Source organism: Lontra canadensis, unplaced genomic scaffold (genome assembly GCF_010015895.1).
Source record: "Lontra canadensis isolate GAN:19392208 unplaced genomic scaffold, GSC_riverotter_1.0 scaffold1, whole genome shotgun sequence".
Taxonomy (NCBI): domain Eukaryota; kingdom Metazoa; phylum Chordata; class Mammalia; order Carnivora; family Mustelidae; genus Lontra; species Lontra canadensis.
The window spans coordinates 28033482-28060857 of NW_022630995.1; the positions used below are offsets into that span (position 1 = coordinate 28033482).

Consider the following 27376-nt stretch of genomic DNA (forward strand, 5'->3'; position numbering starts at 1 on the left):
CTTTCCACATAACGGGAAAACCCACTTTGGCTAAGTTTTCTGCCACTATAGTGCCAAAATCCCCCTTCCCTCAAATTTCCAGCAACACGTCCCTCCTTTCTTTCGGACCCCTCACTGGCGGTACCTGTGACATTCGCATTTCTAGCAACAGCCTGTTTAAGGCCATGTATGGATTTTCTAAGAAGATAAGGTTTTCTCCACCTGTGCTGCTTCTCACTTCCTCCTGAATTTCCACCAGCAGGAATGTCGGTATCTGTGATCATTCTAGAATTTTTCCATCATGTACCTCTACACCCTTCCAGTCCCTGCCCGTTACCCAGTTTTAAAGCCACCTTCACATTTTCCAGCATTTGTTAGAATATTGTGGGTGACAATCTTTCTCCCAGTGGGCCAGACAGTAATATTTCAGGCTAAGCGAGCCAGATCGTCTCTCGGTTGGAACCGTTCAACTCTGTTGCTGTAGTGAAACTCAGCCAGAGATAATACATGAATGAGTGTGTCTATAGCCCAATAGAACTTTATTACTTTTAAAAACGGGCAGCAGGCCAGAGGTGGCCTGTGAGTCAGTTCATCAACTCTGTTCGAGAATAATCTAAAATCACCATTTTGACTCTCATATCCAGTTTTAGAAGGTAGAACAACTATGTGGCACAGTGTTTCCAGCTAAAAAGATAAATGTTATGAGAGCTACAGATGAAAAAACCCATGCATACTTCCTAGCCATCTCCATCCCATACAACACTAGAAATTCAAGTTAAACTAAAATGGGAAAGATAACTCAGACACAGGAGGGACGTTTTCAGTGCTGCCAGGCTGTACAGGGACCATAACTTGTCTCTCAGTACACATCCTCCCATTTCTCTTTTTAGAAACCCTCAGATTTTCGCCACTCTGACTTGACATACTGAGATCCCAGTTAATGGGATATGGCAATGACACGCAGCTTCTGGGTCATGCCATTACAAAGAAAAAGAAAAAAAATCCACACAGGAGGAAATCTGCTCGCGTTCCGTTTTCTCTCCTCCTCCCTCCTGCAGGCAGGGATGTGGGGGAGCTGGGTGAGTCATTCATCTCCAATCATGCCAACGAGGGCAGCACCCGTGGGAGTTGGCGGAAAAAAAAGTCAGAGGAAAGGATCCTCAGATAACCCAGTAGGTGAAGCCTGTGCTATCTCTGGGGAATGGCAACCCGATGAGAATTTTCCATGAGAGAGAAATCTCTCTTCTGGGCTGCCTTAACTCTGCTCAGAGTTAAAACTCATGTCCTCACGAGGATGCAGACTGACTTCGCTGATGAATGGGATGGTCTGCCATCCGTTCTTAGCAGTCACCGAAGCCCACCAAGCCTCTGACCTCACTGCCTCTCTCGCGGATAAAACCCCATACCTGGGCAGAAGGGCGACGCAGGTCGTGAGGACACAAACCAGGTAGAACACGGGGTCCAGCATGTGCTCCTGCATAATCCAGTAGGGGTTGGACGGCGGATTGCATGTGACGCACAGGGCTCCGAAAACCAAGGCAAAGAAAAAATAAGACAAGAGGCTGCCCGCAAAGACCAGCATGTGGATCCAGGTCTGCAAGACAGGAGAGGCGGGGAAATGAACACTCTCAACCACAGGGCTCTGTGTCCCCACGGAGTCTGCTCTGTTGAAGAGACCACGTGTCTGAGCGATGAAGGAACGGTGTCACCACCCTCAGTGCGCAAAACACAAAACCGCGAGGAGATTCGAGCACCTTCCATGGAGAGTTCACACCTCTGTTTCGATTTTGTAAATCAAAGTCCAACGCCAAAAGGTTACTTTTGATGATGATTCTATTTTATATTGTTCAATGCACCATGAGCTGTTTGGATTCTTTTTTTTTTTTTCTTTTTTAAATACTATCACTAATTGGCCTGTATCTTCATTTAGGTAGTATTCCAATCCTCAAATGTTACCCATTCACGTGGCTGGTAGACCTTACTGTTGTTCACCGATATTCTAATTTCCTTCCACTTTAAGCATCTGGAAGGATGGCATTTCCTCGCCCCCTTGAAATTAAGCATGGCCATGCACCCTGCTTTGACCAGTGAAATGTGAGTGGAAGGGACATTAAAAAAAAGTTCACATTAGGGAGCCTGGGCGGCTCAGTGGGTTAAAGCCTCTGCCTTCAGCTCAGGTCATGATCCCAGGGTCCTGGGATCAAGCCCTGCATCGGGCTCTCTGCTTGGTAGGGAGCCTGCTTCCTCCTCTCTCTCTGCCTGCCTCTCTGCTTACTTGTGATCTTTGTCTGTCAAATAAATAAATAAAATCTTAAAAAAAAAAAAAAAAGTTCACGTTAGACACGCAGAGGAGCTGGTGCGCAATTTTTCATGCTGTCTCCATGATGACCAAGGAGTTCCTCCTTGGGGATAATTCCAGACGGTAGAGCTACAAGACACTGCCTAGGGCACTAAGCTGCTCCTCAGAGGACAACTGCCCTGGGGCTCTGTGGAACCTCGGCCAACTTTACACGAGCAAGAAACAAATCTTCGTGTATTACATCTTAACCTAGTTACCTTCGTTATCTACGTACAGCTTGGAATTTTTCTTAGTATTTTTCTGAAACTGGCTTCCTATTTGAGTAACTTCATTGAGAAGGAAAAGTGGATCACTACCTTAAATGTGGTATCCCCATTACCTGTCATCAGAGTGCTGAGTCTAGAGTCTGATCTGTGTGACAGAGGGAAATGGACATAATCCGAGGTACGAAAGAGAATCACGTTCACACGACGCAGTAGTCAGTGCTCTTTAGTGGAGGGAAAGTACCACCTAAAATCGTAATGTATTCCCTAGGAGAGTATGTTATGCTTTTGGGGGGAAGCACTGCCTTTATCATTTTCTAAGGCTAGAATTTTCAAACGAGATCCAATGTTCTCCTTTTCCCTCTTCACTTGCAAAGTGCTTCCCCTCGGTAGGTCTCTTCACAAGTGACACAAACACTGCTCATTTTTTTTTTTTGATAAAATGTACAAACTGCCCAGAAAATGTGGGCTAACTCCTGATAATCATCATGCCTCTAAAACGAGGATCTGTTATTTTTTCTTTCTTCCTCAAATGTCTTTCCTTCTCATTGGACCCTACTGCCTGATTTTTTTTTTCCCCTTAAAATGGATTTTTGGCAAGGGAGATAGCAACTTGCCGGAGCTGAGCATTTCCATAAACTGATACAGTCACAGTCAGGAGGCTCCGGGTGAGAGAAGACGGGGAGGTGGGAGGCACAGATGAGATGAGGAGCGGGAGCATGAGGGAAGCCGCCTCACATCCTCAGAGTGGCTGACTCTTCCTGACAAGGGATGTTCGGAGACTGTGAGCTTTAGCCTCCCTGGGCATGAAAAAAAGGGCTTAATGATGCGACCTTGACATAACAGACACTGTTTTCCTGGGCACCTGGCTCTCACGCTCCCGCTTCCTAGTGAGGCTCCCCAGCACCATGCACGATGTCGCCACCACTGCCCTCCTCTAACCAAAGCCCAGCCCTGAAGCTAAGGAGACAGAATTCTGTCCCCAGGGATGAAACCTGGGGCACAACGAGGCAAGGGCAGAAAGAAAAGGACTTCAACCAAGTCTGAGCAGAGCAGGGCAAGCCTGGCCACTACTTTGTTCCCCGGATGTCTGGAACCACTCTGGTTGCTCAGGATGGTTTGGTTTTGTTTGATGATGGTTCTTCAGTATATTTTAAATAACCTTCCTATTTGCTCAGGTTGCTGTTGCTCATAACCACTGAACCTAAACCAACACATTTTACGTGCTGGACCCCTTGGAACACTACTAAATGTCAGAACCCATGACACTTCCTTAGGTAGTGACCCAAAGTGCCTATAAAACTGTTTAAAATTAAATCAAATAGATGTTTAAACAATGCCAAATAATTTAGTTCTAGAGTTCCCTTTACTCTCCCTAGCTGGTATTTCCAGATTTTTAACCTTTTACTGCACTTTAAGCTGGTACACTTTGATTACAGCAGGTTATAAGCAAGGCAAGTAGTGCCAAAAATATTCTTTAGAAACTATGACGCTTTAGAAATTATTATAATTTTATAATATAACTGCACCTAACATTTAAACTATAACCTTATTCAGCTATTTCTGTTTGAGATGAATTCACCACCAGGACGGTAAATATACCCCAAAGACTGGTTAGTCATTTAATCATTTGTTTATCCATTCAAACATTTTTGAGTACCTACTGTGTGTCAGTCCGGTCCTAGATTCTGGAATATGGTGATTAACAAATATGAACACTGCCTATCACAGAGATTATAGTCTAATGCAGAAGACATGAGTCATATACTCACATAACTGATGAATAATAAGACATTATTATTGGGGCTATATAGAAAAACAAGAGGATGGTATGAAAAAATTAGGTTAGGGAAGGGCTCTTGGAGCCATTCTTGCTGAGACCGAAAAGTATAAGTAAGCTGGGTCAAGTGCAAAGAACCAAGGGAAGAGGAAGAATACGTCCCTCAGAAGATACGATAAATGTTAAGGACCTGATGTGTTCATGAGCTCACTGTATCTGAATCGCTCAAGGAAGGACAGTGGGGCTCCAGCCCATGAAAAAGTGGAAATGTGACTGGAGAGAAAAGTAGAGGCATCACTGCATGAAGTCTTGAAGGCCAACTTAGGGCTTTTTCATTTTACCCCAATTACAATGAGAAATCATTGAAGGGTCTTACCCAAAGGACAGCAACAAGGTAAGATTTGTGTTTCAAAAGGATGATTCTGGTTGTTTTGTAGAGGATGGCTGGAGGAGTCTAGAGTAGAGGTGGGCAGGAGGTCTAGGGCTGTAGCAATGGTCCCGGAAGTGGCTATAGCAAAGGCAATGGGTAGAGCAAAGGCAATGGCAATGGAAATGGGTGATGGGCATAAATAATCACAGAAGTGGTTCATTCTCCAGAGATGGATGGAATGTTCTTCATCTGCAAAGGAAGGTTTACAACAAGGCTCTCACTCTCTGAATACTACACATTAGCTTTGCTGCAGAGAGCTACCAAACAATCATTTTGATGAAAAGAATTAACTATCATTAAGTCAGCATCAAGGTTATAAAAAAAAAAAAAAAAAAAAAAAAGACCTAGATTTAAATGAGTGGTAAAAACTCTGGAGGGAAGAAAACATAGTTTCTTTTTGTAACATGAGACATTTTATTATGATAAAACCATCACTGACTCATATCAGTATACAAGGATCATGGCACGATGTCTCTCTTTAGTTGAGTTGAAAGACATCAGCATGATCTCGAAGAATGTTGGTCATTGAAAGGTAATTGTTTCTCCAGCTTGATTCATGCCTCCCTGAACCATCCACCAAGAATACCACCAAGGAGCCGGGTATTTTCCACTTTCCCTGGCTATACATCAATCTCAACATAATGGCACTCAACAGTCAGCAAGAGAGCCGCCATGAGTCACCCTTCATATTTGGCGTCATTACTCCTCTCGTTACCCTGTGTCTTCTAGGCATTTAGCGTTTAGCACAGTCACTGCTAAGAGAAGGCATTTCCCCAAGCACTTCCAGGCTATTTCAGAGGCAGGAAAACCACTCACCAAGCTCTTGCTCTCAATCACCAGGTGGAGGATAATGATGAACAGAGCAGCTGTGTTCAGGGGGTTTCCAAATGCAAAGATGTCAATGTCTGAGCCCTGGTAGGTCTACGAAGAGAGGACAACGGGCAGTGATCTTGGAGAGCTGTCACACTCAGTGGTTTGAGTATCATCCCTTTACTTTATAGCTCAACTGAGGATGGGGTTCCTTCTTCAGTGTTGCTAATAAGGGGTGACTTAGGATACACTTGAACATTTCTGAAAGAGAGACCAACTCTCGGGCCATCCCATCTTTGAACTTTTTAGTTGGAATGCCTCTTTATCCTGAGCCATAATTCATCTTCCTGGAAACTTTTACTTACACTTCTGGCTCTTTGAGGTAGAGAAAAATATCAAATATTTCCCATTTAATAGAGCTGCAAAACCCTGAGGCGCTATTCAGACTATCTTGAGGGGTGCCGGGTGGCTCAGCTGGTTGAGCGTCTCTTTTTTCTCAGCTCAAGCCGTGATCTTGGAGTCCTGGGATCGAGCCCTGAGTTGGGCTCCATGCTCAGCACAGCCTGCTTGGGATTCTCTCTCCCACTCCCTCTGCTTGTGCATGTGCTCATTCTCTCTCAAAAAAAAAAAAAAAAAAAGGCTATCTTAAGTGTATATCTCTGCTAAGTAAATATCCCCTCCTCTCCTATGTGTATGTCCTCAAGTCCTTAAAGTGTTCTTCCAAGGACACAATTTTCTACTCTCTCTCTTCTGCTTACCTTCAGATTGCCTTATCTGCATTCCTCTTGAAATGCAGTATGCCCAGAATACTCTAGCAAGCAAATTCAAGTCATTTTATTTAAATAAAAAACTAAAGAACAGAGGTTATTAACTTAGAAATTATCATTTTTTCACCCATCATGATCAAACCAGTGTTTTCTTCTGGGTAAGGGGTATATGGGTGGACAGTTAGATTATGCTGCTTTGTGCTTGGTTTTTGCCTGAATTTTAAAATTCATTTTTATACATGTTTTGTTCAGTCACATTTCTTCTACTTTTCACCTATAAAACAGGTTTTTTTAGTTTTAGAGAGACTATTTATAAGAACTTTAATACTACAAATATCATTCTAGTGGATTTAGCCCAGCACTCCCTAATAACTAATTTCATATTCTGACTTGGCCTCTCCGATTTTGACTCTTCTCATTACATGCCTGGACTCTCAATTTTATCCAGCTCATTTACAAAAACTATCAAGCAGCCCAGGGCTAAAAAGGAGACTCATGAGGAGTCAGCTATGTACTTTTCTCCAAATTTAATCTATGGTCTAACATATTTGGGGGAGGACGTTATAATTTAGTAGGTTAATGATCCATTTGACTATATGAACAAGATACCCTAAAATATATCCATTCTATATGCTGATACCAGCAACAAAGAAGCATCACCAATTCATTAATAACACACACTTTGAGTGAATAAGGACTCACGTAGTAAGGCACAAAAAAGCAGACCAGGCTTTGATAAAAGGCATCCAGCAAGGTGATCCAGAAGGTAAGGGGTAAGTATGCCTGAAAATGAAAAGAGACATTGTGGAGGGATTAACAAGAGTCAAAGCAAAGTCAAGGAACAACAGAAGCCAATAATTATCTTTGCTTCTCTGAGAAGAAGATTATATTCCTTTATTCTCTCACTCACAAAATAGGTGGGATTTGTAAACAGTGGTAGAAGAATACAGTATGGCGTTGAATAATAGGTTAAAAAAAAAAAAAAGTCCATGGAGGACTTCTCTTCAACTCATGTCACTTTTATCACTGGATCAACCTTAAATCTACTTGAAATAGGGATAGTAGTACTGAGTTTCCATTGCCTATTGATCAGAAAGTGCAGTTTCAAAAAATACTCCAAACCCATCCACTTCTGTCTCCCATTCTCCTTCACCAACAACTCTCTTTATGATGACCAAATAACCACCTAACTGACTTCTTTGCTTTTTTCTCCTATGCCTAATCCAGTCTTCTACAGCAGTCAGAAGGTTCTTAAAGGTTATAAATCAGGTTGTGCCATCTCCCTAATTAATCAAACTGACCCTCTCCAATGCCTCCAATGACGTCTCGCTGCATTCCAATACAATTTAAGTTCCTTCCCATGGCTAGTAATGTCTTGGAGGATCTGCCTGCTGGAGTCCCTGCTCTCCAGGGTCCTACCCTCCCATTTTTACCCTCATCCACTATGATCCTACCACAGGCACCTTTAGTTCTTCAAACTTGCCAGACCCGTTCTTTCCCCGGGGCTTCCCCTGTGCTCTCTTTCTGCCTGGATTCTTTGCCCTGGATCTCCCACGTGACCCGCTCTTTATTCACATGCCAGCTTCATCTCATCCCAGACCGGTCTAAGAGTGATGTCCATCCCACTACTTACTACCATGGCATCTGTAGAAATCTCTCATCCCCATCAGAAATGGTTTTATTTGTTTATCTAATGATTTTCCAGTTCTTTTAACAGAATGCACACTTCATAGAGTGGGGGTTTGATTTTTTTTATTCAAGTGATTAAAACAGTACCTGGTACATAACAAGTACTCAATACATATTTGTTGGATTAATTAATTATTCCTATGTAACTTTTCACGTGCTGAACTGCTTCTAACCAAAAGCATATAGAAGAAAAGAGAAAAGTTCAAGTAGAGACATTAATCAAGTGATGGAAAACAGGTTTTATTCTTTTGGTGATCAGTAAATATTTATTAAATGAATGCATATTTTAGAATAATGTTTGTTACTTGGGTTGTATTTGTTAACGTCAATTTCAAAAATAGTTGTTGGTACACTTTCTTTTGTGTTCCTTAAGTCTTATATTACTGCTTTCCTCCGAGTTCACATCTTAAGAGGGGAGAAGGGGAGGATGGAGGAAAGATTTAGGTACCAGATGGGAGCATTTCCACTCTTGATAAAAATGGCTCATAGTTTTTAGCAACTGCTATTAAAACTACTGTTCAAATAAAGACTTAGTATACATAGTAATTCCTGAGATCCTTTTGGAGATTCCAACTGCCATAAGAAGTCAAACTCTCTCTTCACAGATGACATGATACTCTATGTAGAAAACCCAACAGACTCCACCCCTAAACTACTAGAACTCACAGCAATTCAGCAAGGTGGCAGGATACAGAATCAATGCACAGAAATCAGCTGCTTTTCCATATACTAATGATGTAAGTGTAGAAAGAGAAATTAAGGAATCAGTTCCACTCACAATAGTAACAAAACCGTAAGATACCTAAGAATAAACCTAACTAAAGAGGTAAAGGCTCTATACTCTAGAAACTACAGAACACTTGTGAAAAAAATTGAGGAACACACAAAAAGATGGAAAAACATTCTATGCATGGAGTGGAAGAATAAACAGTTAAAATGTCTGTCCTCCCCAGAGCAATTTACACTTTCAATGCCATCCCTATTAAAATACCATTGGCGTTTTTCAAAGAGCTGGAACAAAAAAAATCCTAAATTTATACAGAACCAAAAAAGACCCCGTCGCCAAGGGAAGGGTGAAAAAGAAAAACAAAGCTGGGGGCATCACGTTGCCTGATTTCAAGCTGTATTACAAAACTGTGATCACCAAGACAGCATGGTATTGGCACAAAAATAGAATAGAGACTCCAGAAATGGATCCTCAACTCTATGGTCAACTAATATTGGACAAAGCAGGAAAAAATGTCCAATGGAAAAAAGACAGTCTCTTTAATAAGTGGTGCTGGGAAACTTGGACAGCTACACAGAGAAGAATGAAACTGGACCATTCCTTTGCACCATAAACAAAGATAAACTCAAAATGGATGAAAGACCTCAACGTGAGACAGGAATCCATCAACATCCTATGACCTCTTCGCTGACACTGGAAAACAGGTTTTCAAACAAGAGCCACCTCTGCCTGAATGTTGACATGTGTGCACAAGGATTCTGAGGCTGCTTTCAGACGCAGGAGGAATAACAGAGGGCTATGGTTTCCTAGTGATATTTGCCATGGACAAAAATGGCAACACATGTATTATAATCTTAAGATAGTCTTCTATTTTCGTAACATGTTCTCAGTCTTATTTCCTTCCAAATGTGAAATGGGATGACATTTCCTTGGAAATAGCCAATTGCCTTCTAAATAACAAAGTTTTATAAATACACAAATTCTCCACATACGTTTTTCTATTCTTCAATAGACTGCACTTAGAATTTTAAAATCTATTCCTTAAAAAAAAAAAAATCTTTTCATTCTCTGGAAAATCAAAGCAATGAGGATTTGTTGATTCTAATATTGTTACTGTTACTGTTCCTTTCCCCTGTATTTTCTTTTACTATTTTCTCCTTAAAAATGATGGGACGTTTTATCTTTCTTCATCCAAAGGTTCATAAAAATCTATACAGAAGAATGATCAAATGACAGAAGACAATGTGGAAGAATCAAAGGGGCAATCAAAATGCCACTGGACAGGAGAGAACAACGTGGGGATAAGCTAAAATTTAACTTCATGCTTCTGGAGGAATGGTAGTTGCTCAAAAAACCTAAGCAAAAATGGCAAAAGCGCAATTAATCTCCAGTCATGTGAGTAAGGGCACTCTGGAAGCAAAGGAGAGGAAAAGATAAATGAGAGGCTGGAGAGATGAGCTCATGGGATTTCCTGGAATCTGAAAGGGAAAATGTGGACACAAAGTCCAAGCCAGGAAAGGCAACTGTGGGTGAGGAGAGATGGCTAAAAGGTGATTGCTTCTCAGGAGGGAGGCCTCTGCTGCAGCCTTCTCCTTAGGGGAGAGATTTTGTAACCCTGGAGAGTATATTTCATGACCCTGAAGGCAGGAAATGGCACAAGCATAAATTTGTTTGAATTTGTTTGAAGAATTTGTTTGAAGAATTTGTTTGAAGGCCAAGATCAAAGAAAGGACAACTCTTCTGGAAGGTAAACTCAATGAAACCCATGACCTTCTATCAATAGCCACATGCTGGGAATCCACCTGCTACTACCATGTATTATGAAACTGGCCGGCTCAGTAGAACAGTGTATGCAAAGGATTGATAACAGGACTCAACAAAAGGAAACAGTGACCTCAAGTCTTCCAAGGGTAAGAACAAATCATGGTCTGTACAAATGGGTTTTTAAAAACAAGCTCTAAAAACTTTGAAGGGCCCCCCTCACCTCTCTTTCCCCAACAGACTTGGAATTTAATTTAGGTCAGGGGTACAAGACAACCTTCATTAATATTAATACCATTCCTTCATCTTGGCCTTGAACTTTAAGTCAGACTGGATTCCTCTAGAAAAACCCTACTTAGCTCCTTGATCTGAATGGACTGGATGATATTAAAGGATCATGAGAATTTCTTCTTCCCTGAAAGTTGGACGTGTGACTTCTCTGTGTTGGCTGTGGCAGGTAGCCTGCGGACATTAAGTTACTCCCCAGCCTGGAAAGGAAGTTCAAGTCAGAATAAAGTTAGACTGATAAAAATAAACACATTTTGAGTTTGGGATTTCCTCAAATTTCTGGTTAATTTGGGGGAAGCGAGTAAAAATAACAATACTGAGAGCTTAATATGGCTGGAACTTTTATCTTACTTGATCCTCACACCATCTCCTTAAAGAAATAAAAGTTAAATCATTTACCAAGGTCACACACGGCAGGCTGAGAATTTAAACTCAGGCTAAACCCATTATTTCTAACTGATCTGGGTCAGTGTCTTTACAACAGTGAGTGCAGCAGAACACACTAGGGCAGGTCTGATTTTTGCCTGCCCCGTACTTCTCCCCAGTCCTTCTCCTTTTCCCAGTGCTGTCCATGGGATTGAGCTCTGTCCTCAGGAACAATAAATGTCCCAGGCCTGGTCAATGACAAAATGATCTTTTTTATCAAGCCAATTTGAGCTGGTTTCTGTCACTTGCTGCTGAAAGGGCCCTAACAGAGTCCTCCTCTCGAGACTAAAGCATCTGATTACAATTTGGAGATACCTCAGCTTTGCTCACTTACAGGTGTCTATAGGGTTCTGGCCTTCCTTAGTCCCCGTGATCCTGACCATGCACTTGGGAGAGCACTTTGAATTTCAGGCCATGGCATAGTGGAGGCAGGAGGAGACTGAGGGACTGAACACAGGGCCAGTGCTCTTTCCGCAACCCCGCGTAATGGTGGAGAGCATGGGCTCGAGATCCAGAGCTCCCCTGCACCGCCCACAAACTCTGTGACACGGGCTCATTCCTGAAGGCTCCTTTCTGTGCCTGACTGTCCTCATCTACTAGGTGGATAACGATAGCACTTACTAGCAGGGTCGTTCTGAGGATTAGATTTATGTATATCAAGCACTTAGAAGAGTGCCTGGCATATAGGAGACATTACATAAATGTTCATAAGTGCTCTATTAATTATTATTAATTCTGTAGGAGATAAATTAGAAAGAAAAGAGTTGTGAGACAGCCAGCCAAGTAATCAGCCATCACAATTCTCTAGGTAGGAGAAAATGAGAAAGTGGGGACAGATATCAGTGATCTATCAGAGGTAGACTGATAGTGTGAAGATCAATTAAGCAGAGGCAGGGCCTGGCTTTGGCTTCAGGGCGAGGAAGCCACGCAGATCACGCCACTGTGCTGCAGGAAGAGTAGAACCTGGAGAATTTAATTTCGGCTTTAGAACCAGACTAAGTAGGATTCATATCCTGCCTCTGCGGTTTTTTCTTTTTTAGCTATGAAATTTTTGGAAAAATTACGAGCCCCTTTGAAATTCTGATTCTTGGGCACCTGGATGGCTCAGTGGGTTAAGCCTTTGATTTCAGCTCAGGTCATGATTTCAGGGTCCTGGGATCGAGTCTCACATCAGGCTCTCTGCTCACCAGGGAGCCCGCTTCCTCCTCTCTCTCTCTGCCTGCCTCTCTACTTGTGATCTCTCTCAAAAAAAAAAAAAAAAAAAAGAGAAATTCTATTCTTTGTCTTAGAATGGGTACAGTACCAAGTTCTCCCTCAAAAAGTTTTGTGGAGATAAATGAGGCAGGGAAGGTTTAGTAGCTCGCACAAGAGATGGCACAGTAAGGTTTAGCAAATCCTAGACATTATGAATTGTAGGGTTGAAACGCCCGATTTCTTCAGGTAAGTACCTAAGACCTTTCAGAGTCGTACCTATGTTCACCTCAGAGGCAAGTAACTTCATATCTGCCCTGTTGGCAGAGGTGTTCCAAAACAGCCACAGTAACTTTAAGCAGCCCCGCACGTACCACACTATTTGAACTGGGCTCGCTGGAACGTGTTCTGGCTTGGACAGCGGATGCGTTTCGGTCCAAGCATTTCTGCCTCGGTACCTACCTCTGATTTCTGGCCACTCTTGTAAAGTTCCGGCAGCTGTAGGAGGGTCTCTGCAGACACATCTTTCTCCAAGACACCATAAATGACAGGAGGAGCGGAAGTGAAAAGGAGGTTGAATAAGATCAAAACCCAGTAGTCAGTCATGGAGGTTCCTGAAAATCCACAAAAGAACTGGTACCAGAAAAGGAGGTTCACATAGGCCTAGGGACACAAGAGGGAATATTTGCATCTTAGAAACAAACAGCCACATGTGTGTCACAAGCACACAAGCCACCTGCTGCCACCGTCAGCTGTGTGATCCCGGCCTCTCTCTCTCCCTTAGCAAAATGGAAGACCACAACTTACCTTGCCGTCTTTTGAGGATACGTGTTTTATTAAAGGAAAACATGACATACATATACACACATATGTACACACATGCACGCAAGCCCCTTCCTGTGGAGTGCAGGCCCGGTTCTCACCCTCTTAACAACTCAGGAATTACTGTGGCCCCATTTCACAGATGAGGAAACTGAGGCACAGACGGGCTAAAGAACTTGCCCTTAGTCATCTGGCTCATCAGTAACAGTTGTGAGACAGCTAGTTACACACTAACAGAGCCAGTATTCAAACCGAGGCACCGCTTCTGCATGGAGCGATCCTAGGCCCGTGCCTGGTATGTAGCAGGCACACAACAGATTTTCATCCTCCTGCTTTCTAGGTTCAAGATTACTTTTGAGTGGTACCAGAAGGGTAGCCAACCATCCCACTGAGCTTGGGGGTGAGGAGCTTCCCAGGACATGGGCTCTCCCAGCTAACACTGGGACAGTCCCAGGCGAACCAGCATGGGGGTTGCCCTAGAGGCTAGAAACATACATCCTCCAGGGTTTCCTCCAGTGTTTTGCTTCAGATGAACGGGGTCCGTGACTGCTAAAGCTCTGTGCCCTCAAGCAAGGCAGGCCCCAGGAAAGGCCCCTGGACTTAAGTTTAGGGAGTCGTATTCAGGGCCTGAAGACACTTCCTACTGCTTTTTTTCACTTTAGGCCATTTTCCTAACCTTTCTGAATTTTGATTTCCTTGTCTGAAAATGAGAATTATACCACCTCCGAGCTTACTATCAGGATCCAGTTAGAAGGCGCTCACGACCTGTAAAGTGCCTTACAAGTAGGAAGATGGTACTGTCGGCATTCTAGACACAGAGGCATACTTCAGGATAACAGCTACAATCCTCAGGACGGGGTTTCTTAAATCTAGGGACTATGGACACACCCCGTGCCCTGCTCCTGGAAACGTATCAATTTGGGGTACATGTGTTTTGCGGAATGAATTCATAATCGTCATCAGTATCTCAAAAGTCTTCTAAGACCTGAGAACCACCGTCTCAGAAAGACAAGTTACCTGAATGGCTTCTGGTACTGGCCTTTTCCTCCATAGTTTACAAAACATTTACTATTTTGCTAGGTAAGTAAGAGGCAGAAGTGAGTCAGGAGAATATCAGTGTGAACGGCCACCGATGGTGTCACAGCAGGAGACCCAGAGTCCCTGATCCCTGGTCATGGAGTATCTCCTGATACACACTGGCCCACTCTCCAAGGGTACATGACACCCCTCATCCTAATACTAGTGTTCCTTACTCTTTGGGTTTAATCTGGGCTTAAAAGGAAAGGTGTGGGGGTGGGATACACCACAAGAGGAGCAGGTAGAAAAAGAAAAAGCATTTAAAAAAAAAAATTGGGAAAGAGAATCCTCCCTAAAAGTTGGTGACTACTACCCAGTCCTGGAATTTAAAAAAAAAAGCTCATTGTGCTTCAGGATAAAAAAAGCAAAATGTTCTGCTCACCGACACACACACACACATGCGCAGATCTAAATGACACATTTTGGAATACATGTAGAATGACCTATTAAGAAGTTATTTTTTTTCCTAAAAGTGGTATTTCGAGAGAGTGATATAAATTGATGTTCACTATTAACACACTACCTATGGACCTAAATCTAAGAAAATTGGTCTAAAAAATCACGACATATTTACATAATCACTTGCTAGAAGGAAATTTAGTGAAGCAATCTAAGGTCAACATGACCTCGTAAAAGAGGAGACCGAAACTTAAATGGCATGCCAAAGATCAGACACTAGGACTTCTCATCGAATTCTGCCCCTTGAGGAATGACACAGTCAAAGTTAAGTTCTCTGGCCGCCAAATAACTCCCAAGCGCAAATACATTTTACAGGCTTGCTAGAGAATTCTTCATTTGTGAGTGTCACCAGCTACAGGCTAAGGCGTGAGCCTGGGTTTTCAGCGGCATCCGTGTCTTCAATATACAACACAGACACCAGTCTGGGGACGGCAGATAGTTTTGGATAGCTCCTGGAAAATGGAAGCAAACCTTTTCATTCTCTACTAACAGGTAGCATTAAACATTTCATAATTCTGCTTGTCACCACCTCTCCATGGAAGGTCAAAACCCGGGTCTTAAATGAACCAGAAAGGACTTAATGGGATGGACAAGCACAGGGAACAGGAAATGCCAGCAGAGGGACAAGCCCAGCAATTTGCTGTCACCGGCTGAACCAACATAAGCACATTCCCAGCAGGAGCGCTCCTGCTGCTCCCGGAACATCAGTAAGCCAGGCGGCCTCACGCAGGGCATGTCCTCTCCATCCCTTCCGCAAGCAGGATACGAAAGTGAGGAGGGAGAAGGGACAAATTTTCTGGGGCTACGTACCACATTCTTGTAGAAAAAATAGAGAATCATATTGGAGAGTCGCGTGTAACACCAGTGCCCGTGGACCAGGAGGAGCTTGCCCAGATGCTTAAACTGAGCGATGGCAAAGTCGCTGGCCATCACCGCCTGCAGGGGCAACGGGGAGAGGACACGTTCACGATCAGACACATTCACACAGAAGCAGCTCTGCAGCCTGACCACCAGCGGGCTCCCACCGGCCCAAACTGTTGTTTAAACCAGCACACAACAGAGCAACCCCAAACAGAAACTCATGAACACAGAGTGGTGGTCAGCCTTCCAGCATGGCCCCAGGAAACAACAGCTCTCTTTGGCCACCACTGGTGACAGAATTTCAGCACATGCACTTTCCTGGAAAGCGGCTCTCTTAGCGAGAACGCCGCAGGTTACCCTCAGCATCCACTTCTCCTTGGGGAGAAGAACGTTGAAAGTATTGTAGTCATGACTTTATGTAACTGTAAAATGTACCCGGGAAAGAGGTAATTGAATTTCTTAAGTTTTGCGAAATGTCCTAATTTATAATTCTCTGAAAACCCTAAGCCTCAAGTCCTGTCTTCCTCCAATGGCATGTGCTCCGTACATGAAAAGCAGTTTTTGGACAAGCTTTTATCTGACTTTTGTGCCTAAAAAACTATCCAGTATACACACGACACATGACACACCACACACACACACACACACACACACAAATAGGACACTCCCCTCTCCCTCATTCTCAAATATCATCTTCTTCCCTCCCTCTTTAGGTCTTTAGGTCTTTATTCAAATCCTTAGTAGCTTTCTTCAGTGTCTAAAGTCACACAGTTATTTCAGGGCTAAATATATATTATTATGATCTAGAGGAGCTATATATCTTAAACTGAAGGAGCACACACTCCAAATTACCCAGGAAAACACCCCAATACCCACAAAGTAAATAATAGACACACTTCCTGCCTCCCACTCCTGATCTAGCCACGGCCGGCCTCACTTTACCACCGAGATTTCCCTGTGGGAATGCTGCCCTTGGATAGGCAGGTCAAGTTCATGGTACTTGAGCGCATGAAATCCACTCACCTGCATGCCTTCTTGACCTGAGATCCCAATCCCGATGTCTGCCACTTGAATCATGCTGACATCATTGGCACCATCGCCTTCAGGAGGCCGAAGAAAAGGCAAGAAACATAGAAAGGGTAAAGAACAGAAGCAAACTTTGCAAAGCAACAGTGACCACTCAGGCAAACAAATCCTTCAACATTTATCCCAAGTCTGCAAGTTACCTGGAAGCTCCTGAAACGGACATTGCACACATCCCGCTGCCACCAGGAAAAATTCTAAACTTAATAACGCCTGAAAATCCTTCACGCGAAGGCACCTATCTGATTGCCCCCATTTCGGTGCTATTCGCTCTATTTTCAATTTTCCAGATACCTCTGCTCCTTCGGGCCACCGCGCCTGTGGTTTCCGCAGCCTCGGACACCGGCCTCATGGGGCTGAACTTCCCTTGCCCTTGCCCTCAGCTCAGATGTCACTTCCTCTGGGAAATCCTTCTCATAGTCCCATTATATTAGATGCCTCTTCCTGAGATCCCCAAGCCATATCATATGCACCATATGATATTATGGTTGTTATATATTTCTTGGTCTCCCCAACACAATGGAAGCTTTTTAAGGGGAAGTATTACATTCGTGTTAGTAATGAACACTTATTCCCAATAGCCACCAACCATTCACCTGTTTTCAGTGCCCTGATTTTCCCTGGGAACTTTGAGGCTATGTGGTTTGTTAGGATGAACCCAAAGCCCCAGATTTAAGGTGGCAACTAACCCAGGCCTAGACAGTTAGCACCATCTGTTCCCTGGCTCAGAGATGGGTACAAGACTCAACTGATGTAACTGACATGTCCAGGGGTTCTAGTCCTGGGAACATCTGGATCTAGGGGCTTGAACAATTCATTCATTTATATGTCTATTCAAGAAGCCAAACAAAATTCCTTATTCTGATACTTTATTCCAGCAACGTGAAAAGTGCTGCTATCTTTTCACTCAGGTTGCTAATAGGGTAGGATGTAAACCTAGGAATTTGGGGGGCTGTATTAGCATGCTGAGGGGAGACGGTACCCGAGACTAAAAACAATCCAAGTGAAAACAGAGACTATAAGAGATGGCTGAGCCCTCATCTTGCCATTTTCCAAACCCTGGAGTAGCTCAGAGCTTACTGTTAGACTGGTTCTCTCCTCCACGTATACTCATTTACTGGTGATCCTGTCTAAAATCAAGATCTTAAGTATCACCCAGATTTATAATTCCCAAATTTATATCTTCAGTCAGCCCCCCATTGCTACATTCCAGACTTTGTATCCAGCTGCCTGACACATCCCTACTTAGATCTCTAATGGACTTTTTCATACTTAACATGCCTAAGACCCAGCTCCTGATTCCCCTGGCTCCATCTTTCAGAGACAAAACCTTACTTCCCTTAACTCCTTCTATTATTTAACATTCAAATTCATCAGCAAACGTCACCAGCTCTTTCTATGACCTGACCATGTTTCCCCACCTCTTCTGCTCCTATCTGGGCTCAAGTCACTGCCAGCTCTTGCCTCAATTATTCCAGTAGCCTCTCAACTGGTCTCCTTACTTATGTCCTTGCACTTGATCCTTACTCTTCAACACAGCAGCCCTGTGATCCTCTGAAAAGTAAAGCAGATCATGTTTCTTCGCTGTTCAGAGTCCTCCAAAGACTCCTTATCAGATAAAAGCCAAACACTGGGGCATCTGGGTGGCTCAGTTGGTTGAGCATCCAACTCCTGATCTGGGCTCAGGTCATGATCTTGGGGCTTGAGAGTATGGGCCCCAGGTCAGGCTCTGTGCTGGGTGTGGAGCCTGCTTAGGATTCTCCCTCTCCCTCTGCCCCACTCCCCTTAAAAAAGACCAAAAACTTATAATGGCCTCCAGGACCCTACATGATCTGGCCACCTGTCATCTTTGTCCATCACTAACCTACAGAAAACCCTTCCCTTTGCTCCAACTGCTTTGGCTTTGAACATAATAACTTGGCCCATGGCCTTCACTTTCCCTGTCCTCACCAGGAATGTCCTCCCCTCAGATCCCCCATGGCTCCCTTATCATTCTCTTCAAGACTCTGCCCACACACAGATTTCTCAGAGATACTGTCTCCGAAAAACACTGAAGTTAGCAGCCCTCCTCTTGTCCCCCCTGGCTCTGCTTTAAAAAAAAAAAAAAATAGCATTTGTCACTACCTGATTTATATTTATGCCTTTTTCGTTTTGTTTCATTTTTTTACTCTATGCCTCCTACTGAATGTAAACTCAAGGAAAAAGTACTTTGTCAATTGTATACACTCTTTTATCTCCACTGCCTAGCAAAATGTCTGATAAACAGAAGGCACTCAATAAATATTTGTTGAATGAATACTTAAATGATTTGTTCATGCACCTGAATTTAAGTTTTCTGAAGGTGGCACTCCTAGACTTTGCAGTTCTAGGATTCAGTACATTTATTCTCCTTGACTTGGTTGATTTGGTGATCTGACAAGCAACCCAAGGCCCTACCTTATTGCTCTCTTTTTTTTTTTTTTTTTAAGACTTTACTTATTTATTTGACAGAGAGAAACACAGCAAGAAAGGGAACGCAAGCAGGGGGAGTGGGAGAGGGAGAAGCAGGCTTCCCACAGAGCAGGGAGCCCGATGGGGGGCTTAATCTTAGGACCCTGGGATTATGACCTGAGCTGAAGTTAGAAGCTTAATGGACTCAGCCACCCAGACGCCCCCTGTATTGTTTTCCATGTCACATTCCTACTACGTGGTTCACAGCAGGTGGTCAAATAGGCAAGGAAGAAAAAGGGGGGAAGGAGTAGAGGGCAGAGAGTAAGAAGGGAGAAAAGGGAGAAGGAACATGGGTGTGGAAAAGGACAGACAAAAGGGTAAACAGGGCTATGGAAGGAAGGACAGACAAAAAGCAGCCCCGGGTGTGGCAGGAAAGAGAGGAGCATGTGGCGGGATCCCCTCCCCTCTCACCGATGGCCAACGTCATCACCCGGAGATGGTTGCGAACTAGTTTCACCACCTCGCTCTTCTGCAGGGGGGTGGCTCGGCAGCAGACCACGGCCTGACAGCAGGCCGTCAGCTCCAGGAACTGCCTCTGCAGACTCTCCTGCAGAGCAAACTCCAGGGCCTTCCCGGTGATGATGAGGCCAGCCCGCAGCCCGGAGTCCTGTGTGGCCGGAAGCTGGGGCAAACCCTCCCGCGGTGACGTTCGCTCTGGAGAGGCTGGATTCTTCTCCTGAAGTTCTTTCAGGATTGTGCTCATCAGCCTCTCACAGGCATCCTAGAGACAAGAGGCCAAGACAGTTAGCCCTAGGGCTCCCTCGATGGCGATATCCGGGTAATTTATCATTGTGATTCTTCAGCAACTGCTGTGTCACAGCAACCCCAGGAAGTAAATAATCAGTTACTTCCGAAGCCCTCCCAGCTCTTCCGCAGAGATTTCCGTGTCTCTGTGGGCACCAGTTCATAGGACAGAAGACATCTCACCCACAGTGCGGTGACTAAAAATAACTTAGGATTTCTTTATTTGTACAATTTCCCTTCTCAGATAGGCACCCTTGAGAGTCCTCTGATCTTTTTCTACCACTATCTGCTTGACTTTAGGCAAATTATGTCACCTCTTGGAGCCTCAACTTTCTCACGAGAAAGGTGCAAACGTCGGGGCACCTGGGTGGCTCAGTGGGTTAAAGCCTCTGCCTTCAGCTCAGGTCATGATCCCAGGGTCCTGGGATCGAGCCCCACATCGGACTCTCTACTTGGCAGGGAGCCTGCTTCCTCCTCTCTCTCTGCCTGCCTCTCTGCCTACTTGTGATCTCTGTCTGTCAAATAAATAAATAAAATCTTTAAAAAAAATGCAAATGTCGTAAGGTCATCAGGAAGAATGGGTGAGAGAACACGTGCAAAGCTCCTTGTGTAGGCAAGGCACAGAATTTAAAGCAACAGTTAGCATTGTTACCTTCTTTTGGATTCAACATTCATTCATTCATTCACTAAGTATTTATTGAGAAATCACTTTATACTAGAAAACATTCTAGGCCCTGGGGATTGGTCAACGAGTGAAAAAAAAAAAAAATCCGTGCTCCCACGGAGCTTACGTTCTGGTTGAGATGTTGTCAGTGGTACTGGTCATGTTTGGTTTGAATGCATCTCTCTACTCTCCTCACCCCCACAAAGTCAGAAGTACTACGAAGATGGATATCATTTTTTAATTTACTTTTGAAGCCTTCACAATGCCTAAAAGAGAGTCACATCAGTCACTGAATACTTACTGGATGGATTCTACTCAAGAAGACTAACAATAAAATTATCCAGAAATTACTGTGTCAAGGGACCACCAACGACAGAACCTAACAAAATCCAGGAGCCCTCAATTTAAGTTTAGATGTTAAGACTGAAAGAAAACAAAACAAAACAAAACAACAAAAACTGAAAGTTTATTCATAAGAGAACCTCTCACTCAGAGGTCATTCATTCTTATTTCAAATGCTGCTTAATTGAGCATTTCTCAGCCCACGACAAAATCAAATGGATTGGGAAGAAGTAGATACGGATACGTAGCATGACACAAGAAAGATTTCATAACTATAGAAGCTACACACAAGACCTCCAACTTTATTTTTTAAGATTTTATTTATTTATTTGACAGAGAGAGCACAAGCAGCGGGAGGGGGAAAGGGAGAAGAAGGCTCCCCACTGAGCAGAGAGCCCAACACGGGGCTCGATCCCAGGATCCTGAGATCCTGACCTGAGAAGGCAGACGCTTAATCAACTGAGCCACCCAGCCGCCCCAGAGCTTCTGCTTTAAAATGGAGCTACCCAGCAACCTGGACGTTAGGAACAAATCTGACCCTATACAACTCAAAAACCTGCTAGGGAAAGCATATGAAGACAAAGAAAACAAGCCCTTTATAGGCTCAATATATAATAGGAAAAAATTATTTTTGAAAACCTTCTAGAGTTTGGTTACATTAAAATGATACATTTAGAAGGTAACACACCCTGAAGTCAATGAAAATCAGCGTATCAAGAGGAGATGATACTGAAGGTATACGTTAAGTGAAAAAATATAATACTATAAATACAACCTTTGCATACTCGTAGTGCACAGAATAAAGTCTTGAGTGGTTGCCCTCCAAAATGTAAACCTAAATTATCCATAGTTTTATGATTCTAGATGCTTTTATCCTTTTGAATATATATTTAGTTTATAAATTAAATTTTCATTATAGAAATATGTATAAATACACACACATACACACACACACTCAATATCCTTATTTGCAGATTCTATATGTGTGAATTCACCTACTTGCTAAAATTGATCTGGAATCCTGTAATCAGTACTTGTAGTGCTTTTGTGGTCATTTGTGGACATGCACAGAGAGAAAAATTTGAGTCATGTGATAGGACCTCTGCTGAAATCGAATGAGGAGATGCTACATCTTCTTACATCAGCTCCCATACTGTAAATAAGTACCCTTTCCACTATTGGGTGACACCTTTTCTTTTATTTTCTTAAGATTTTGTTTATTTATTTGACACAGAGAGAGAAAGTGAGCACAAGCAGGGGGAACAGCAGGCAGAGGGAGAAACACGCCCCCGCCAAGCAGGGAGCCCGACAGGGGACTCGATCCCAGGATCCCGGGATCATGACCTGAGCAGAAGGCAGACACTTAACTGACTGAGCCACCCGGTGCCCTGGTGATACATTTTCTGTATGTTTCTTTTTCTTCATTTTATTGTTTAAAATGGCCTCCAAGCCTAGTGCAAAAGTGCCATTGAGTCGTCCTATATATAAGAAGGTTCTGACATGCCTTGCAGAAAGAGGAGGCATGTTAGAGAAGCCTCACACGGGCCTGAGTTATAGTCCTGTTGGCCATGAATTCAATGTTACTGAATCAACCATACATATATAGTAAGTTGTTGTTAAACAGAAACACACACAGAACAAGGTTATATACTGATTGGTTGACAAAACAAAATGTTGCAACCAAAGGCTTATGGGAACCTATACTTCCTCCAAGGGTAATAGTTCCGTATTCACTAATTCAGTGTTTAGGGCAACTTTATAGAATTTAACTCCACAAATAATGAGAATAACTACAGATAGATAAATACAGGTTACATAATACATAATACAATACAAAACACACATGACATGTTTTCAGCTGGGGGTACTTAGACAAGTCACAACCTTTTGGAGTTTCAGCCTATAAAAATGAGGATAATTTTATCTGATCTGTCTACTTGTTATAACTGCCAAGGAAGATCTCATATGAGAAAGTCTTTTATAACATGAAAATAGTTATCTCAGGAGAAAATTTTAAATGAAATCATAAAAATAAAACTCAAAAAAATTAAATGATGGATCCTGAAAGGGCTTTAAGTATCACAAGGCAGTAAATGATCCATGATATGGGGGCCACCTGCATGGCTCAGTTAGTTAAGCATCTGCCTTAGGCTCAGGGTCCTGGGATTGAGTCCCATGTCTGGCTCCTGGTTCAGCCTCAACCAGGAACCTGCTTCTCTCTTCCTCTGCCCCCTCCTAACCCCGGCTCATGCTCGCTCTCTCACTCTCTCGCGCGCGGGCTATCTCAAATAAATAAATAAAATCTTAATAAATAAATTATCCAAGATAGGATTCTATTAACCCCCTATCCTGATAAAACCCCAAAACTTTTATGAAAATGGAAACTGTAAAGTTTATAAGTGGCTACATTTATTGTAAACCAACTTTCAAATTTAGGAATAGGAGTTGATGGAAATTCATAAAGCTGAGTGACTACACTAAAAAAATGACCAGATGTTCTACTAGTTTCCAGGTGGCCCACTTAGAATGTCACAGATGTAATTTCTTCACTAAGTGACAAACCGGGTTCAATAATCTTTCTTTTTTTAATTCTTAGCATCTCCTGATGGAGAGGAAGGAATGGAGAAAATAATAATAATAATAATAGTCACTGAGCCCCTACTATGTGCCTGGCCTTTTATATACTTGGACTTGAGTCACCACAAAACTAAATTATGTTCACTGTGTACTGTTTTAATTATTTGGAAAATTCACACAAGGTAGAATAGCTTTCGATAGTAAAAAAATTTATTTTTTGCACTTAGAACAGCCCATAGTGGATACTCCATAAAGACTTCTTGAATTGTTAAGTTTTAAATGCCTCTAACTATAAATTATATGTTTACTGATAAGTTCTGCAATCCTAATGACTTTACTATTCACAAAAGCATCAAAATCAAACATCAAGAATTGACTTTTCTTTTTTAATGTTCATCGAGCCCCTTTTCTCTGCCAGGCACTACATGTTTAATTTATAATCTATATTTTCTCATTTCATGCCCACAATGACCCTATGAGATGGGCATTACTCTTACATCACAGGTTAAGTAAAAGGCCCAGAAGAAAATTCCCCAAGGTCACATATCTGATCACAGGCAGGCCAAGCACATGAACCAGGGGCCTACGAATCTTATGGCACAGGCATTTTATTTATTTTTTTATTTTGTAAGATTTTATTTATTTTTTTGACAGAGAGAGACACAGCGAGAGAGGGAACACAAGCAGGAGCAGTGGGAGAGGGAAAAGCAGGCTTCCCACTGAGCAGGAAGCCCGATGCAGGGCTCGAACCCAGGACCCTGGGATCCTGACCTGAGCCGAAGGCAGATGCCCAACGACTGAGCCATCCAGGCACCCCTAGCACAGCCATTTTAGTGACCAAAATGACTAATGACAATTTTCTTGTGTTCAGCCCCTGCTGGTACTGGGCGCTGCCTGGTGGTTTTGGTTATGGCTCTCTGGGCCACAGACAACTGCCAAGGAGACCTCATTCTGTGTTGAATAAAGAAAATTCTCTTTCCTTAAAATGTATGATCTGGTTAGGTATTGGCTGAGGCCCGACCTTAAAAACATGGCTAACCAAACATGGCAGCCTGTGACAGAGCCCCAAGATGGGATCCAGATGGGAAACTCCAGAGGATTTCTAAGAGGCAGGTTGCTGCCAGAGAATGGATGTCATTGATTAAGTGTGACTACTGAGGAAGGAGGGAGGAAGGTTCTCCAAGCTAATTAAATAACATGCACAAATCTCAGAGAATATTACCATACTGGAAAAACTTTTTAAAAATGCCGTTTAACTGATTAGAATATTTGTGTTAGAGATTAATGGGGGTGAGGCAGGGATAATTTAAAAAATAAGGTGGATCTAAACCTCTTAAATTCCTTCTTAGGGAAAAAAAAAAATTCCCTTCCCTTAAAACAGTTTGAAACGCGGTATTCTCAACAGCACTATACCTAAGAATTACCACTAGAGGGCATAATTATCCCGAGAGTCCATTTTTGTAATTAACCATAAAGACATTAAAGTGTTCACCTGATTTTGATAGAAATCACCACCTCAACTTGAAACAGAGGTATATTCCTGTCTCAGAACTTGATATATTTTGCCGTTATGGGCTAAATCTTAAATCCCTGGAAATTGAATATGGGGGAGGGGAGGCAAATAAAAAATAAAAGGCAACTTTCTTTAGCAATAATTCTTTTGACTCATGTTTAACCATGAAGCCTTTAGAAGAACTATGGTACCTTCCCAAGCACAAGGTAGGCTGCTAAAGAGAAGACATAATTATTCAGCTAAGGGTTACTGGGGTTTTTTTTTCCTCCCTACATTCATCCAATCACAAACGCTCCCCTGGCTAAGAAAAAGCAAAAGGATAGATTCAGTCTCATTATACGTACTTTACTCTGGGTATTGAGGATAAAGAGCTTGTCATCCGCCTCTAGGAGTTTGCATGCATAAGCTATGTTGACAGCTGTCTCCTGCTTGTCCCCTGTCAGCATCCAGATCTTGATGCCGGCTTTCTGAAGGGCCTCAATGGACTCGGGGACTCCCTCCTGCAGACGGTCTTCAATGCCTGTAGCACCTAAAAGACAGCCGGATGCAAAGGGCTTGTGAGAAATCAAAGCCAGCAGAAGCTTACCTGGGCTATAATGGAACTCTGTTAGCGCCATCCTGAGCTAAACACTGTTCCAGTAGCTTCCGGCATTCAAAGGAAGTGTGATGACCCAGCCCAAGATCATAGACAATATCATATCTGGGGAAGGAAGCCTTAGGAATCACTGAGCTTATTAAACTTACTTGTTCTCCTTTTGGCTAGCTTTCCTCTCTGTGAATTGAGGGGAGCTTGTAGTTTCAGTTACTTATGTAATCTTGCTCTATAATTTTATAATTCTGTGGTACTCCTGAGGGTAAGGCAGGAGTTTGAGGAATGCCCTTGCCAATAAGTTGCTTATGTTATGAAAGAGCATTGAAAATAGATATTACAAGTCTGCAAATACCTTTTCTAAACCAACAGGGGCCAGAAAAGCTTTGGAATTCGAAAGTTTTTCAGATTTTAGAAAGGTAATGTAGTGCATTTAGGTTTTGAAATATCCACTAATGAAGCATATTAAGATTTCTGTAGCAAAACTTATAACGTTTGTACTAATTAGGATAATAAAGACTCATAAAATCTTATCAAATCAGGCCTAATTTTATAGCCAAATGCATTCTGGCATTAAACCCACAGAGCACTTTTGAGTTTGGAATTTCAGAGGAAATGTGGACCCATACTACGGACACTGTCACAGAGAAATGACACAGATTAGGTATCATCGCTCTTCCCACTCCTTACAAAGTGAGATCCTTGTTCTTCTGTGAACCAGAGCAATGGAACTCAGAGACTGGTCTCCCGGTACGTGAACACTCAGATTAGAGTCTAGATCTCCAGACTCTTGAGACAGTGGGGATTCTCAACCCTGGCTGCCTCTTAGCATTCCTTGGGGAGCTTTTAAATATACAAACGCCCCAGCCACATGTCAGATCAATGGAATCAGAACCCCTGAGAAGAGTTTAAAGTGCTCCAGGTGATTTCAGGATGCAGCTCAGTCTGGACAAGAGGTGTCCACTGTGCAACCTTTAGCTGCAATCAGGACATAAAAGAGAAACAAATTTCACTGGTCCGGTTGTAGGTACAGAATAAAGAACATCGGCCCTGGAACTAGGTAGATCTGAGTCTCCTTCTAGCTCTGTCAGCTAGTAGCACGTGACTTTGAACGAGCCAACAAACCACTCCATGCTCTAAGTTTCCTCTAAATAAGAGAGATTTGATGTGCAGATTCAAAAGACCACACGTTTCATGTACCTTAACCAACACCTGGCAAGAAACTTCAACTGGATAGCCTCTGGAACCAGGATATTTATTTGACTTGGTAGTCTATGTTAAGTGATAAGGTTTTAAATGATCTTCTTAAGGATGACCACCCTGATCCCACCATAAATGAAGTCCAGTTCACTACAGTGGAAAGCAGAATGAAAAGAATTAGAAACGGGGTACAGATAAGACTGGACAGGGTGGAGAGAACTATTTGCTCTGTTAGATCAAAGTGGTGGTGTGTTAGGGGCAAACCACTGGTGAATAATTTTAAACTTAGAGATATCCAGTGTTTTCCAAAGTTCTCTATTTTGACCGTACAACGTAGTCTACCTACCAAGTAAAGTGAGCTTGTTCTCCAACCTCATGGCAGATTCAAGGAGTAATTCTTCCCTGTGGTCAATGCTGGTTTCAGCTAAAAAATGGTTTCTCAGCCACTCTGCGTATTCAGCGTCACTCATGACCTGCAGTGCGGGGGAGAAAAGAGCTATGAGAAAGGCCGTATCATCTTGCAGGATCCTGCCAGGACCCCGACC

At 42.9% G+C, this 27376-nt stretch overlaps 1 protein-coding gene across 4 annotated transcripts in view; it reads right to left on the minus strand.

The window, feature by feature from the left end:
- ATP10D (ATPase phospholipid transporting 10D (putative)) overlaps positions 1–27376 on the minus strand; it is a 103045-nt gene that overhangs the window by 2397 nt on the left and 73272 nt on the right. For 3 of the 4 annotated variants that reach the window (XM_032852373.1, XM_032852383.1, XM_032852364.1), the window contains exons 14-22: positions 27178–27304; positions 25387–25571; positions 19614–19923; positions 16653–16729; positions 15579–15704; positions 12873–13073; positions 7031–7111; positions 5568–5672; positions 1386–1573 (exon numbers count right to left, since the gene is read on the minus strand). In XM_032852373.1, the coding sequence (XP_032708264.1) occupies positions 1386–1573; positions 5568–5672; positions 7031–7111; positions 12873–13073; positions 15579–15704; positions 16653–16729; positions 19614–19923; positions 25387–25571; positions 27178–27304 (1400 nt within the window). Of the gene's footprint in view, positions 1–1385; positions 1574–5567; positions 5673–7030; positions 7112–12872; positions 13074–15578; positions 15705–16652; positions 16730–19613; positions 19924–25386; positions 25572–27177; positions 27305–27376 lie in introns of those variants that run through there. The other variant, XM_032852393.1, reaches the window with a different exon arrangement.